Below are 15,692 nucleotides of genomic sequence, written 5' to 3' on the forward strand. Positions count from 1 at the left end.
AATGTCAACTGAGAAAGGTATACATGACTTACTTTCATAGCTCTTGATAATGTGCATTAAACCAGTCATGGGATAACGTGTATAATTAAAGTCAGTAGTCTCTGGTTCTTGAAGAAGCAGCTCCTCATCCCTGAAAAATATGCTACACTCAGTTATATTTGTTCTACAAAGATACTACCTGCATCAAATGCTACACTGTATTCCAACAGATTAGACCCTAGTTACCCCCTTTAAAGATCCAGCCTCCTTCACAGATTCTGCTTTTCTGACTTAGTAGAGCAAAGAAGGGAACCTTACCTTTCCAGGATGCCTTTCATATCCTGAGGGAAGAAAATAGAGACAGATTTAGTGTTTTGCTCCTTGGTCTGCTTCTTTAATATTAGCTTTCTCAGAGAACCCAGATACACCTCCTCATAGTTCTGTCACTCCCTTAGAGCCTGTTTCCAGGGACATTATTAACATATTGGCACAATTCAAGTTTGTGCAGAATTGTTGAGAGTGATCTCTGGTTGTCTCTATAAATTTTCTCTCTAAACCTGGGGAACATTGTCTTAGGCCCATGATGTGAGACATTGCTCCACATTTCTTCTCCCTCTCTCCATAGATATATTCCATTTTAAAGATGGGTTTCTTTGGCCTCTTTGAATAGTGCTTAAAGAAGGCACATAATATTATTTAAGATTCACATCCACTTTGTCTTCACATAATAGCATTTGGGAATCTTCGTGCTATGTATTACTACTACCCAGCCCTCCTCATCAAAAAACTAGTGAACTTTAATAATCAAATGAAAAGTCTGAACTGTGCATTTGTACAAAAAGTTCTGAAACTTTCTGTTCTTTTGGGAAAGGCATGAAAGTTGTGCTCCTCATTTCTGAAGCAATAATATGTATCTTTTTCACACACTCACCTGAATCATTTCTAAGGGTTCACTGTCCAAACTCTCCTCTATTTCTAATTTCCTTTGATGCAGATCCTGAGATTTTTTGGACAGAGAAACCACATTCTCCTCAGCTGCTGTCAGTATGTCGTTTATTTCCTCCTTCATTTTTTCCAGACTTTCATTTTCTTCTATTGTCACGTAAACACGCATATCCAAGTATTCAGATTTAATTTTGTCCTTAAATTGATTTGTGTCCCTCTGTCCCAGAAGAAATTAGGATAAAGGAAATAAATGAAAAGTTTGTAACAGAATGGGGTGCATGCCAAACATTTGTGATCCTTCTTAAATATATTTTTGCCATCTAAGATAATTCATGGAGTCTGAGAGTAGACATAGCTTTTCTAGGTGCTGGGCCCAAATCTTCTATTTCAGGGCTTATGAGATATACTGTCTCTTGAAGGTCTTTTTCTGAATAGAAAAAATACTTAATGATGGAAATCATAGAGAGTGATGATGAATCAAGTACATGGCCTCAAAAATACAACGTAGATCATTTTCTCCCTCAAAATACCCACTTCCTTTTTATAGCCTGTTCCATCGTACATGTTTTAACAACTTACATGCAAGGAAAGTCCTTTTACTAGGATCATGTGTGAAATTAATCTCCTAAGAATGTAAATATATTTCATTCTTTGATCAACAATCTGAATCTCATCCTTTGCAAAAACATTCTTCCTGCTTTTTCCATCAAGAATTTTACTTCTGAGAGGGACCTTGAAGGGACAATTTACCTCATTATTTACTAAGAAAAGAGGAAGATACTGACCTTATAATTTGCCACTGATGTTCTCAATTTCTTGAGTGCCTCTTTAAATTTCTCCTTCTTTTCCAGTAACATATTCCTTGTCTCCTCAAGTTTCTTCTGCAAGACAAAAAAAGTCTTGGTCAAACTTATTTTGGCCCTCAGAGGCCCACATGCTTTACAATTATTGTCTAATAAGAGGCAGCATTCATATAACCCTGTAAGACTATTAAAGTTCTATATGTCTGTTCTCCTTGGAACTTCCCAATAACCATAAAAATCAGGGGCTCTTATTATTACTACCTTTTAAAAATGAGAACAATGAGACCAAGAAGGATCTTCATCGATTAGTGGAAATAAATAGGTTGTGTTAGTGTCAGTGAAGTCATGGATGTGAGGCCCCAGATAATGCTTTTTGTGCCCTGTAGGTTAAGCTGTGGGTCCAAGATGCCAGTGCCCAAGTGGTCCCAAAGAATTCAATGAACAGAAGCCATTTGACTGCAGGGCTTGGTACAATCTTACCTTGTACTTGTCAGCAGCCATTTGCAAGGGCAGAACTTGGTGATCCTTGTGCTCTTCTGTTAATAAGCAGGACTCACAAATCAGTTTTAGGTCTTGCTCACAGAAGAGCTTCTCTTTTTCTCCATGTTGTTCACAGGTGGTCAGAAGTACCGGGCTCAGCAACAAATGCTGTCTGACTGCTTTGCCAGTGATGGACAAATTCTGCAGGTTCTTGCTGAGCACAATGTCACTGGATCTAATGACATCTCTGCACTCTGGACAAGTTCTTGTAGCATCAGGTTGCTCATCGCACTGGAGAAGACAGTCTTTGCAGAAATTATGCCCACATTTGGCAGTCACTGGGTCTGTGAAGTAGCCCAGACAAAGGGAGCAAGTAAGATTTGCCTGGGAGTTTTCAGTCAATTCTTTGGCTTCCATGTTCCTAAGCCTGGAGAGAAAGAGTCAGCGAAAAAGTTAGACCAGGGGATTCCTGGGCCACTCAAGACATCTCAGAACTTTAGTGCAGTTGGTACTCCAGAGATTCGAAGGGGATGGAGAGACTTCAACAGAGATGGTCCCATATCTACCACATGTCCTCAGTAAATAAAATGGGGAGCCCAAATGTCAGGCTTCCTTTCAAATAGAAACAGGAAAAAAGATTCCTGGAACTCATACTTTGTGAGCTAAGGGAGAGTCCTATCTTACAAGTGGGAGCCCTCCCTAGTTTTCTTGAAATGACTAAAGAAATGTGTTCCTGACTAGGACCAGGCCTGAATTTGTCCCCAGGACTGAGCTTGAGCTCTGTCTTCCAGGGAAGGAGATAATGGGGGCTCTGTTTAATTTCTTCTCACTCTCCCCTTATTCTTTTCCCACAATTCAGGGTTTCCATCTTTTGAAGAACATATCTTTATTTCCTCTTAAACCCTACTAAAATTCCCTTGCTTGGCCAACCTTTTTACTTTATTCCATGATGCAAGAATATCTGATCTCATTTCAAGGGTTCAGCACAATCACATATTTGGTTGTCTAACAAAGTTGTATGACAGTGAAAACCTAAAATCATTATCTCTGTACACCTCAATTTGTTTCCTAACTCAGAACATAAACTCAGCTATTTTTTTTCCTTCAGCCTCTCTAACTTCTTATTTATTTGTTAGACTTATGTGGTAAGCCAATAAGAGAAACAGTCTCAGATGAAAATCTGAGACTCTTCTTTTGACTCCTTTTGTGATCCTGGTGATTTCTTGTTGAAGAGTATTGTGGCCTTATTGAAAAGCTTTAAGTTCCTAGCTAACCAACAGTTAAAAGGTTAACATTCTTCCCCTTTGGTCAGAAATGCAGCCAAGGCCAAAATCTTAGTTAGTTGGGGCATTTGCCCCTGAGAAGAGTATTCTCAGACTTGGCTTGGTGACAACAAATATAGGTGAGAGTCCAGCCTGCTTCTTATCTTCACCTTGAAGCTTCTAAGCCTGTTGTATTGTCTATGTTAAAAATACAGTTCTGTGTAGTTATGGGAAACTATCCTTGTGCTTTCAGGAGAAAAGGAATTTGAATTTCTTAAGTAATAAAATTGTGACTCAATAGCACTTGGGAGAAGAAGCAGCTATGAGTTAACAGTCCAGATTGTCTCCCAGGTCCCATTATTTCCTTATCCACTAAACCATCTTTATCAGATAATCTGGAGATGATAAATAGATCTGGAGAGACTAAGAAGGCCTTTTGTAAAGATAGAGAAAAAGGTATATTTTTTTCCAAAAATAATTTACCTCTGATTTTGTCCTCCAGTATTCCTCTAAGAATAAATAATGCCTGCTCTCTCCCTGTGAGCTCCAAAGCCAAGAGATATCAGCTCTAATTTGTTGAGGTCTTTTTATAGGAGTTCTCTTGATTAGTCCCTCTCTGGGCTCCAGCCACAAAAGGTGAGAACTCCTGTGATTTGGTAAGTGCTTCACATCTCTATTCCAAAGATGAGTTCACACCTTTGGATTTGACTTAGAACTGTGGTGTTCACACTCAGAACCTTCCAAACTGAAATTCAATGGAAACTTTCCTTTGATTCTTTCCTTCTCAGATATTCCTTTTGGGAGAGATAATACTAGCTTTTCCACTGAAACTACCAGTCAAGTTTTATGACTGAGTTGTTGAGAATCTTTGGGAAATATGTTGGGAAAGGGTTTTCCTTACTCTCCCCACAAAAGATGAGAAGCACTGTGTGTTCACAGTGCTTCCAGTTTCTTCCTTAACCCCTGAGTTCTTCCCTTTGTCCTGTTATTTAGAGAAATGATTTTTAGAGAAATGAGCTATCATTCACAATGGGGTTCAAACTTCAGCACCAAGCTGAGGTTGTGTGGCTCCGAGTTCATTAGGTCATTGGGAACTTGGCAGAAATGGTTTGTTATGGTTTTGAATATTTTGAAAAAAATTAATATTGTTTTTGGATGCCTTCTTTGTTATTATGGCTCCCTGGAAATGAGAAAAAAGATCTACACAGGTAAAATAGGAGTATAAGAACAGAAGTTATCAATAAAATTTATTTGGGGAGCAATCTTGCCTCAGTTTCCTACCTGTCCTTCCTCTCCATTTTCCTGTTTCCTTGCTTGCACATGCCTTATTTAATATAGCCTATTTATTAATACAGTGACTTTGTATAGATATTTTCCCTGATTTAATGGATCATCCTTTTGGCCAGTGTGGTCCCTTTGTAGCCAAATTTCTCACTGCAGGCCCAGCAGTACTTTGATCTAAAAGTGGAAGGTAAGAAATGCTTTGGAGTGGAATCCATTACCGTGTTCATTGAATTCTACAGTCTAAGTGCCTGATTATTTCAGATCATCTTTTCTAATAGTGATATTTTCTAAACTGAAGGAACTAATATAGTTATAGGGAGCTCCTGGCTCTTGGTCATGGGATCAGTAAACTCTGGAGAATGAAAACAGAAAGTATTCATAAAAGTTTGGCTGCAGTGATTTAGAGGGAGAAATGCAAACTCTCTCTTTCATCATAGTCCTGTCCTGGCCCTGGTCCTAGTTACAGCAATACTGTAGGATGATCAACTATGAAAGACTTGACTACTTTCAGAAAAAACAATGATCCAGGAGAATTCTGCAGCGTTTGCTATTCACTGCCAGGAATGGAACTGTTGGAGTTAGAATCCAGATCAGAGAATACAATTATTCACATCTGGGGTTTTCACATTTTATTTGAGAATTCTCTTCAACAATGATCAACATGGAAGTATATTTGGCATGATAATGCACAAATAACATAGATCAGGGAAGTCCCAGACTGGCCTTGTCTTAGGCTGAACAATAAACTTTAAAGTACTCAATGATCTCAGCTTAGATAGAACTAGTAGATATAATCAAATCTCAAGTACCCTTTTGTCCTAAAAGTTTCTCCCTCAGTTTCATAGACCTCTCCCAGATAGTACAGCCTCTAGCTGGAATTCTTCTTCTTTTGTCTCCATTATGAACCAGTCAATTGAACCTTCCTGGCCCTTATTCCCCAGAAAGTATATAAGACCCCATGTTCTTCAGCTCTTTGGAAAATCTCCTTTCAATGTGCTTTTTCCTTGAGAGAGTGTTCCCACAGACCCAGAGCTTTGTCCCTTTTTTTTGTCCTATCTAGAGCTAGACTCTATGTAGGGTCAATAAACCATTGTCTTCCTTGTCTTAATTAGACTTTTTCTATCTAACCACTGTGCTTCTGTGTTTTTCAAGGTTGACAGTATCATGTCTTGCCTTACCTTCTAGGTGCATGTTCTGAATGAAGGAGAAAATCACAGAACTGTTCTGAGACATGTTACATGAACTCAACTAGTTCCTCACTGATTCTATGTAATACTACTATACCCCCCTTATCAATTCACCAACCCATCTCTACAGTGGGCCTTTCACAGCTTTTCTCTTCAAACCTTCCATGTTTTTCCCTCTACCTATCTCAGCTCAGAATCTTGCTTTCTATTTTGCAGAATAAATAGAGCCATTCACTGTAAGCTTCCTTTTCTCCCCTCTTCCTCAACTCCAATTCCTCAGTGGCCTTCTACCACTTTTTTCTTAACCTCATGTCACTTGATGAATTGGCCTCAACATTCAAGGGATCCCATTCCATTCCATTTCCTTCAACAGATTTCTCCCTTTGTCATCTCTACTCTCTAACTTAATGTCAGTCTTTCCTTGTCCACTGGCACATTTCCTACTGTCATTCTCATGTCTCTCTTCTTGAAAATAATTTTCGCATGAGACCCAGGGTTTCCCTCTAGACACTCCAAACTCCAGAAGTTTTCTAGGTCAAAGGGGACATGAGAAATTCCTTTCTGCTTCCTGAAAGAAGCATCCCCACCTTTGGATTTTCCCCTAGATCTTCAATTAACATAGATTTGGACCTCTTTAAGTGTCACCTAATCTAATAATTCCTTGAATTGCATAGATGAAACCTTATACCCCCCAACCTCAATGAATTACTTTCTACCTAATTGACCCCATCCCCCCTTCCTTATCCTTTCTCCCCTGTTGTCAAAAGGTTATGAAAGCCCCAAACCTTATTTCCTTGGTTAGGCAGTGTTCCATCCATACACTGTCTCCTGGCTTTTCAACAAATCTTCCAAATGAATAAATTTTTCTTTCTTTTTTTTTAACCTAAGTTTTGGAGTCTTGCATTCTTGCAAAGGGGTTTACTTCAAAGCTCTCCCAGAACAATTTGACCCTTCCATTTTTTTTTTAAATATTTTTAATTTTTAGAAAAAAAAAATTCCCTGGTTACATAAGTCATGTTTTTACTTTACCCTTCACCCCCTTCACCCCCCCCCATCCCCCAACTCACCCATCCACCCCCTGTAGCTAATTTTCATTTCCACTGGTGTGGTCAGTCAAGACTTATTTATACATTATTGATAGTTACATGGGTGTAGTCTTTTCAGGTCTACATCCCCAAACATGTTCTCATCAACCCAAGTATCCACGCAGTTGTTTTTCTTCTGTGTTTCTACCCCTGCAGTTCTTCCTCTGAATGTGGGTAGCGTTCTTTTCCATAAATCCCTCAGAATTGTCTTGGGTCATTGCATTGCTACTGGTACAGATGTCCATTACATTCGATTTTACCATAATATATCAGTATCTGTGTACAGTGTTCTTCTGGCTCTGTTCTTTTCACTCTGCATCAATTCCTGGAGGTCTTTCCAGTTCACATGGAATTCCTCCAGTTTATTATTCCTTTGACCACAATAGTATTCTATCACCAAAATATACCACAATTTGTTCAGCCATTCCCCAATTGAAGGGCATACCCTTGCTTTCCAGTTTTTTGCCACCACAAAGAGTGCTGCTATATATATTTTTGTGCAAGTTTGTTTATCTATGATCTCTTTGGAGTACAATCCCAGCAATGGTATGGCTGGATCAAAGGGCAGGCATTCTTTTATCGCTCTTTGGGCATAATTCCAAATTGCCCTCCAGAACTGACCCTTCCATTCTTGACAACTACCTTCCTATATATCTTCTGCATTTTGTAGTTAAACTCCTTGAAAATGACACCTACAATAGGTGCTTCCACTTTCTCACCTCTTCTTTATTCTTAAGCCCTTACAATCTGGCTCCTGCCCTTATAGTTCCACCAAAACACCCAAAGTTACCTAATGATTTCTTGGTTGTCAAATTCAGTGGCCTTTTCTCAATCCCCTTTCTTTTTGATCTCTGGAACTTTTGTCTCTACTGATTCCTTTCTCCTCTTTGACATTATCTCCTCTCTAGGACTTTGAGATACCCTACTCTCCTGGTTCTCTTCCTACCTATCTGACTATTCCTACTCTTTCTGCTCTGCTAGATTGTCTTCCAGATCACCACCACCACCATCCTCTCTTTCTGTCTGTCATTCTCACGTTTTCAGCCATGTTTCAACTCTCTTGAACTGAATGTCCAGTTGACATCTTAAATTCAATATGTCCTAAATGACCTCATTATCATTCCCCTTTCCCATTAATGTAGAGGGCAACACCATCATTCTAATCCCTCATCCTATAGAGGTAAACATAATATCTGTTACTTAATTGCTCTTGATCCTTTCCTTTCCAAGAACCAGGAAATGATTTAAAATTTGGATCTAGAATATATGGATATATGTTTTGGTAAGTGTTTCACATCTCTACCCTAGGGATGAGTTCTCACTTTCGTATTTGACATAGAACTGTGGTGTTCACAGCAAGACTCAAATTCCAGCCTCTTAAGTTCAAATGGAAACTTTCCTCTGATTCCTTCCTTCTCAGATATTCATCTTTGGAGAGATAACACTAGGTTTTCCACTGGAATTTTACCAGCCAAAATTTTATGACTGAGTTGTTGGGAATCTTTGGGAAATCTGTTGGGAAAGGGGTTTCTTTTACCTTTCCCACAAAAGATGAGAAGTACTTTTTAAGGAAAACCTTAAAATATTGGAATATTGGAAGTACTCAAAAAGAGTTTGCTTATTTAGCATTTCTGGAACTTTAATGGCTGTGATTTTCTTGCCTTACTACCCATGTGGGTACTGAGTTAATTGTTTCTTGTTGTGGTAGCTGTCCATAATTTCAGGGAGCTGTGTTGTGAGGAAGATAAGATTAGTTATTGATTAGGTATTAAGGTGTATCTAACAGGATGAAGCTGGAGCCTGGAATTCCAGGTTGGAATGAAGGGGCAAGAAGAAGTGACTGGGTCCTGGGAAGGACTCCATTGGGGTTAACACAAGCTGTGGTTAGCCCTGGGAGCACTCAGAGTAAAAGGACATCCTGTTTCCTGATTTTCCCCTGGGATCCTGAGTGGTGGCATCTAGCAGAGAGAGAAGATCAACAGTCCTGTGGCAAGGAAGAGGAGAAAAGGTTTGAAATCTGGTGGACAGTATTACAAGCAATCCCTTCCTACTTGGTTCCTGAGACAACCTTGACTTTTGGCACCCAGTGATCATCAGTGGATTGCAGTGAGAATCCCAAAGCCACAAAGCCCCTAGCTGAGCTGTTGAAGCCTGGCAGGTTCCAGGTTTGAGGTAATTACCCAGAGACCCCATTTACAGCTCCTTGGGCCCTGTTAGTTTATATCACTAAGTTAGTGTAGTAATAAGTCCTTCCCTTTCCCTGTGGGTATTGTCATTAACTTTTAAGGTTTTAGAGTAGACAGTCCTCTCCCTCCTTTTAATTGTTCATTATTAAACCAGTTATATCCTGTTACCTTGCCTGTGGGACTCAAAGCCTCTGGCTCAGGAAGGCAGTTGGTCAATGGTCCCTTTTGACAGTTAGGAACTGCTTAGCTGTTCAAGTCTTCAATGTCCAGGTCTAGTCTCTCATAAATCCCAGTGTGTGTGTTCCCACAAACCACTTAGTTTATTTATAATATCCCTGGTGACCCCATTACCTTACTTATATTTTCCACAGCTGAGAAAATTATATTTTCTAAAACAAGATTCAGAGATATGCCTTTGTCATTTCTGGGGGTTAAGGTGCCTTATGCTGGTACTCTAGCCTGCAAGGTACTTAAAGAAATGCGAAATTAAAGAGTAAATTTAGTGTGTGTGTGGAGGGGGGAATAGTATTATTGGGGATAGTATGGTTTCAGGCAACATCTAGTGACCCAAATGAAAATAGCAACATTTATCTGTGCCTTCTTACTTCACATTTTATTTGAACAATTACAATTTATTAATAGCCATATCACCAGTTGCATAAGAAGGACTTTGTAAGTTCAAAGATAAAATGTCCTCTCTCCTGTAAGGAGGAAAAAAGGGGTTTTATGGGTTCAATATATTAAAAGATGGTCAGCAGAGGATTGAAGTATTATCAATCCTCAATTAAGAATAATCTCAAGTCAAAATTGACTTTTATGGAAGTTTATTTACAATTAAGCAGAGAGAAAGGATATAAGTAAATAGGAATCTAACCCAGTAGGTTTATTACAGTCCTCTAATTATTCCAGGTAGATCTTAACCCTCAATTAGAGGGCCATAGGACTGGAGATGAATGGAGCAAAACTTCATTCACAAAGTCTACTAAAAGAATTGTCTTAAGAGAAGTTCAGGAAGATTCAGTAAGTCTTTAACTTATCATGTGGAATTCAAAGAAGTTATTTAAAGCAGTCTAACCAGGGTCTCAGAGGTCCAACACTCCTCCATGAACCAGAAGAGGTCCATCACCAGACACCCTCTTCCACCAAAGACCTCAGGTCACTGAGGACCTTTCTCCTTTTAAAGGGGTCACTTATGCATCACTTCATGTGCCTTCCTCCTAATTTGCATGTCCAATCACAATAGAGGATTCTCATAGTACTGCCTGGGGGCAGTCAGTTGATTCTGATTAGTCACCCACTCTAGCAGAGGTGGGTTACTGACCTCCCAGAATTAGAGGTGTTCTCACCTTTGGTGATTAAATTTAAAGATGGGCAGTATAGACTTAATCTAAATATCACACACACCCCCCTCTCCACTTCCCATTAACTTCCCAAGGATTTTATGTATCATATTACTTTCCTTTCCTCTTTTTGGTCTAAGAATACTCTAGCCAGAATAAAGCTGTGAGTTATAGTCCATCATCATTAAATGAATAAATTTGATTTTATTATAGTAAATTTATCTTATAATTAAATTAAACATATTATTATGATTATAAATAAATTTTACTTATTATTGTATAATGTTGAAAATTACATGACCCAAATCTGGAAGTTTTAGTTTAGAAGTTCAGGGATAGTGGAGAGTGGATGTGCAGCAGAGTCTTTGAAGGAAAAAATAAAAACTATGCTACTCATTTAATGAGGCATAAGATGCTTTTGGCTCCAGCACTACAGACTGGGAAGAAGTATTGGTCCTAGGAAAATGTGTCAGTGATCTTCATTACAGTACAAAAGATTATGAATTTTTTTATACTAATTGTCGATAGATCAGAATATTATACCAAATTGATTTAAAAAACCATCCTAGAGAACTTTTGATATGTCTGTCATTCATTACTTTCTTGTGGTACAAACTCTGTGCTGTGTCATGGAACATTTCATGTGCTCCCAGGTATATGAAGCATATAGGCTAGAAGCATATATATGAAGCATATAGGCTAGAAAGGCTAGTAATGTTGAGATCTATTTATCATCTCCACATAATCTGATAAGGACAGCTTAGTTGATAAGAAGTAAGCATACGAAACATCTTTTAGCTCATGCTTCCAGCTCTGTCTCTTGCAGCATGGAGTTTATTATATATACTTCAAGACTCATTTCACACAAAAGAACACCCTGAAACTTTGCGTTTGCTCAGTAATAGAAATTATGTCATATCAAAGCACAATAAAGTTATAGTTTTACAAATAATTTTCTTATGAAGATAATGCCGGATGAGAAAAAGTCACAAGGTTAAAAATGAGCCTCACCTTATCTAAAAGTTATTTTGCCTGAGCTTGCCACTCTGTGACCTTGGGACACCTGGAGCAGTTAGAGAGATATACCCAAAGCTACAGCTTTATTCTGCTGAGTGAAAAAAGGCTGTTAACTCATTAAGTGCTGGTTTACTAAGAATTTAAAAGTTTTCCTAGAGGCTATAATGTTTTTTCAATGAGAAAAGATCATAAAAGGGGTCAAAAGAAGAATCTAAATGTCTCCCAACATAGTAACCCTGTCAGACAAGTTCCTGCTACTCCATGAAGACCACCTGTATGCTTCTACAAAATTTTTCTTATGTTCCTGCTGCTACTATATTGCCCTCATGTTTTTACTATGACCATACCAAATGCACTATAGTGGTGATGGTGAACCTTTTAGAACTCTTTAGAGACCACATACACATGCCCTGTGTAAAAAAAGAATTCTTTAATTTCTTTAATTTTACAGGAGATCTGGAGGTCCTCTTACCATAGAGATGTGTGGGGATTTACCAGCCTACAGTGACAAGAAGTAGGAAGCAGGGAGCCCCCTGCTGGGCCAGCATCAGTTTCAGGCTGTCAGTTGCTGACAGTTTGGAGAAGCAGTTGCTGACAGTTGTTCTGGGAGTTGCTGACAGTTAGGGTAGGCAGTTGTGGGGAAGTTTCATGATCTTTTTATCTTCTCTGATAATCTGATAAGGACAGCTTAGTTGATAAGGAAATAATGGGATATGGGAGACAATTTTGACTGTTAACTCATAGCTGCTTCTCCCAAGTGCCATTGAGTCACAAGTTTATTATATAAGAAATTCAAACTCCCTTTCACCCAAAAGCACAAGGATAGTTTCCCACAACTATACAGAGTTGTATTTTTAACATAGACAATACAAGAGGCTTAGAAGCTTCCCCGTGAAGATAAGAACCAGGCTGGACTTTCAGCTATATTTGTTATCACCAAGCCAAGTCTCAGAATATTTTTCTCAAGGTTGAATTGCCCCTGCTAAGGTTTTGGCCTTGCTTGTATCAGGCAACTTCATTCCTGACTAAAGGGGAAGAGTGTTAACCTCTTAAATTCAGGTTTGCTAAGAACTTAAAGCTTTTCAATAAGGCCACAATACTTTTCAACAAGAAATCACAAGGATCACAAAAGGGGTCAAAAGAAGAATCTCGGATTTTTATCTATTCTCTTATTGACTTCCCACATATTTCCCCCTTTTCTTTAAATTAAAATGATTTATTACCCAGGAAAACTTTTAATAATGAAGAGAGTCATCAATTAGTTATAATCATCAGCTATAGCTGGATCTGATAGGATTTACAGATTAAACTGTTTATTTATGGCTCTCTACAGGGAAGTTGGCTGTTGGGCATGACTTTGTCATTGGGGGTTAGTTGCTGGTAGGGTTGGCCTTTAATTGCTGAAATATAAAGGCAGGTCTGAACTTACTGAGAGGGCTTTTGGCTTTAGCCTTTAAAGTTTTTTGCCTCTGGGATCTCTAGAGAGCAGGAGGTCTATCTCTGAGGCAAGGATCAGCTATCAATTGGCTACTGATAGTTTGGGCTGCTATAGAAAAACTGATAGTGGTAGTTCTCTGTTATTTTGGGGAGTTAGGTAGTTAGTGAATCATTTCTAGAGTGTGTAGCTTAGATAGGCCTGGTGTTTGCCAGGCAAGAAGCAGGTGTCCTCAGAAGACAGTTAGAAGTATTTATTAGGAATTTTAGGTATTGTTAGCAATTTAGTTATATTAATAGGGTATAAGATTGTCAGAGACCAAGGATCAAAACTTAGAGACCAAGGATCGAAACCTAAAAACCATGGAGACCATAGAAACGAAACTTAGTGAAGGGTTTCCCAAGAAACGAAACTTATGTTAGGAATAGAAACTTATCCAGCTTCATCCGGGATAGGCGTGGCGAGACCAACGGCCTGAGACCACTGGAAAATTCCTTACCCCAGCCCTAGAAGCATATAAACCCACTCCCTGCACACAATAAACGAGCCTTGTCACAATTAAGACTGATTTGTCTTTATTGCGCCTCGGTTCCCTTCTCTCCCCCTATGGTTCTTCCAGGTGGCTGACTCACGGGTCTCTCGCGGTTGTATCCGGCTGGATCCGGATATCTGGCGCCCAACGCGTGGCTCGACGAACGCAGCTTACCGGACAACTGAGAGGCATCCCGCGGCCGCGGACTTAAGCAGGGTAGAGGCTGAACAGACAGCCTTGAGGCAGGGTAAGTCGTCCCATCCCCCATAGGCAATCAGGCTGGAATTTGGAGTGAATACCCCAGAATGAGTGTGTGTGTGTGACTGGTATGACAAAGGTTTCGGTACTCTGATCGTTCCCTTGATCTGTTTATCCGTTTCCATACCTCCGCGAGGAGATTGGCGAGAACGTGGGGAAGTGATTGTTACGACAGCGTGAATGAAAAATGGGGAAAACACTCTCAAAGGAAGCCCTATATGTTAAGGAATTTAAAAATAGCCTCAGGGAGAGAAGCATTAGGGTAAAAAAGAAAAATTTGTTTAAGACCACCGGATCCTTTAGAGAGGACTTCGGGGAAAAGGGGATGGAGCCCTGAGCAAGCTCCCACCCCTACTCAAAATTAAGCATTAGGGCACTGGGCCCTTCTTAGAAGGACACCAGGAAAAGCGTATTTTTCTCTAGGACTAAACGGCAAATTTAAAAGTGACCAGAAATTTTCCTCTCTGCCCCCCTTTTTAGAAGCAGCTGGCTACTTTGCTTCAGCTAGAAAAACCAGTTTTGTCATAGTTTTTTTCTTTCTCCCTTGGAAGGAGCCCAATTGGTGATGGCCACAGACAATGTAAAAAGTTTTAACAATTTTCACTTAGCTATATCAATCTTTCCAGCAATGTGGCATACCTGGAATTATTCAGGCAGGTATCAGAGTCCCACTTCACAGAAAAGTGAAGAAGCAAAAGTGTATTTATTTTAGGATACTTATTGAAGCATGAAGAAAGGTAATTAAGAAACAAAATTCATCATATGTCAGCCAGCTCCTTCTTAAGAATTAACCCTTTTCTGACTCATTCTTTTTCACAGAATTCTTTAGTCATGGAGATATGAATTGTAACAATTGATCTTTTGCCAGGATGAAAAGAAAAATCTAGCTTATATAATTTATGTTTTATATTTGTCAGAGTGTGTGTGATATGCCCGGGAAATGTGTCCATGATCTGTCTGTGTGTTACATGTTGTTTGTCTGTGATCACAATGGGAGGGTTACAGGTTGGGAAAAAATAAATCTCTCTCTCTTCTTCATTCATTCCGGAGGAATGGGGAAGACAGACGGAGGTGTTAGAGAAATTCAGAAAATAACATTGTAATTTCTGAATGTCTTTAACTCTAAGATAATTTAATTGGTTAAAAGAAATCTTATTCTCTGCTCTTATTAAGGCAAGAGTTAAACAAACTAATCTGCCAAACATTTCCCCTTCCATTTCTCACTGGCCATGAGAAAGGGAACATGGAAATCAAAAGACAGAAAAAGGGACAAATTTGATCCCATCACCAAATTCTATCAACAGGTTAAGTACTGAGACATATATCTAATGAAAATTACAAAAGATTCTAGAATGCAATCTAAGAAAAACTTATTGAGAGAGAAAGCAATGATTCTTAGTTGTGTACAGAAGTATAGAAGCGCAACTTAACTTTCCTAGCTAGCAAAAAATAAATAAAAACCATCAGTCTTGCTCAGTGCTTAACCAAGAGTGAAAAAGCTTCTTTAAACAACCATGAGTTCAACCTAACATTAATCAAACTGATGTTAGTGAAAAATTTAACTTAAAGATTATTAGAACAATGCAATTGGCTTACATTTCAAAATTAGATCCCTTTAGACAGAGACTGGTCCATGAGAAAATTATTTGTTGAGAGCGAATCATCCACGCCGCCCCAGTTCAGCAGGAAGTAGCTATGAGAAGCTAAAAATCGTCGCCCATTCTCCCCCAAACTCATGGACCTTTCTCTACCCATTAGAGTATATATTTGCTAAGGAACTGAATAGGTACTGATGGTATTGTGTAAATTCATTGACTACTAGTTAAAAATGGAATTTCTGTTAAATTTAAGAATGCACAAAACTTATATTGAAAAGCTATCTATTAGGATTTGCAGTGT

The 15,692-nt window shown here is 38.9% G+C and overlaps 1 protein-coding gene across 1 annotated transcript in view; it reads right to left on the minus strand.

Moving 5' to 3' along the window:
• LOC123252281 (E3 ubiquitin-protein ligase TRIM17-like) overlaps positions 1-2,624 on the minus strand; it is a 94,462-nt gene extending 91,838 nt beyond the window's left edge. Inside the window, exons 1-5 of the mRNA XM_044681660.1 lie at positions 2,208-2,624; positions 1,710-1,805; positions 911-1,141; positions 298-320; positions 33-130 (exon numbers count right to left, since the gene is read on the minus strand). Coding sequence (XP_044537595.1) covers positions 33-130; positions 298-320; positions 911-1,141; positions 1,710-1,805; positions 2,208-2,624 — 865 coding nt within the window. The remainder of the gene's footprint in view (positions 1-32; positions 131-297; positions 321-910; positions 1,142-1,709; positions 1,806-2,207) is intronic.
• Positions 2,625-15,692: the final 13,068 nt, after the last annotated feature.

The sequence above is a fragment of the Gracilinanus agilis genome, chromosome 6, assembly GCF_016433145.1.
Source record: "Gracilinanus agilis isolate LMUSP501 chromosome 6, AgileGrace, whole genome shotgun sequence".
NCBI lineage: Eukaryota > Metazoa > Chordata > Mammalia > Didelphimorphia > Didelphidae > Gracilinanus > Gracilinanus agilis.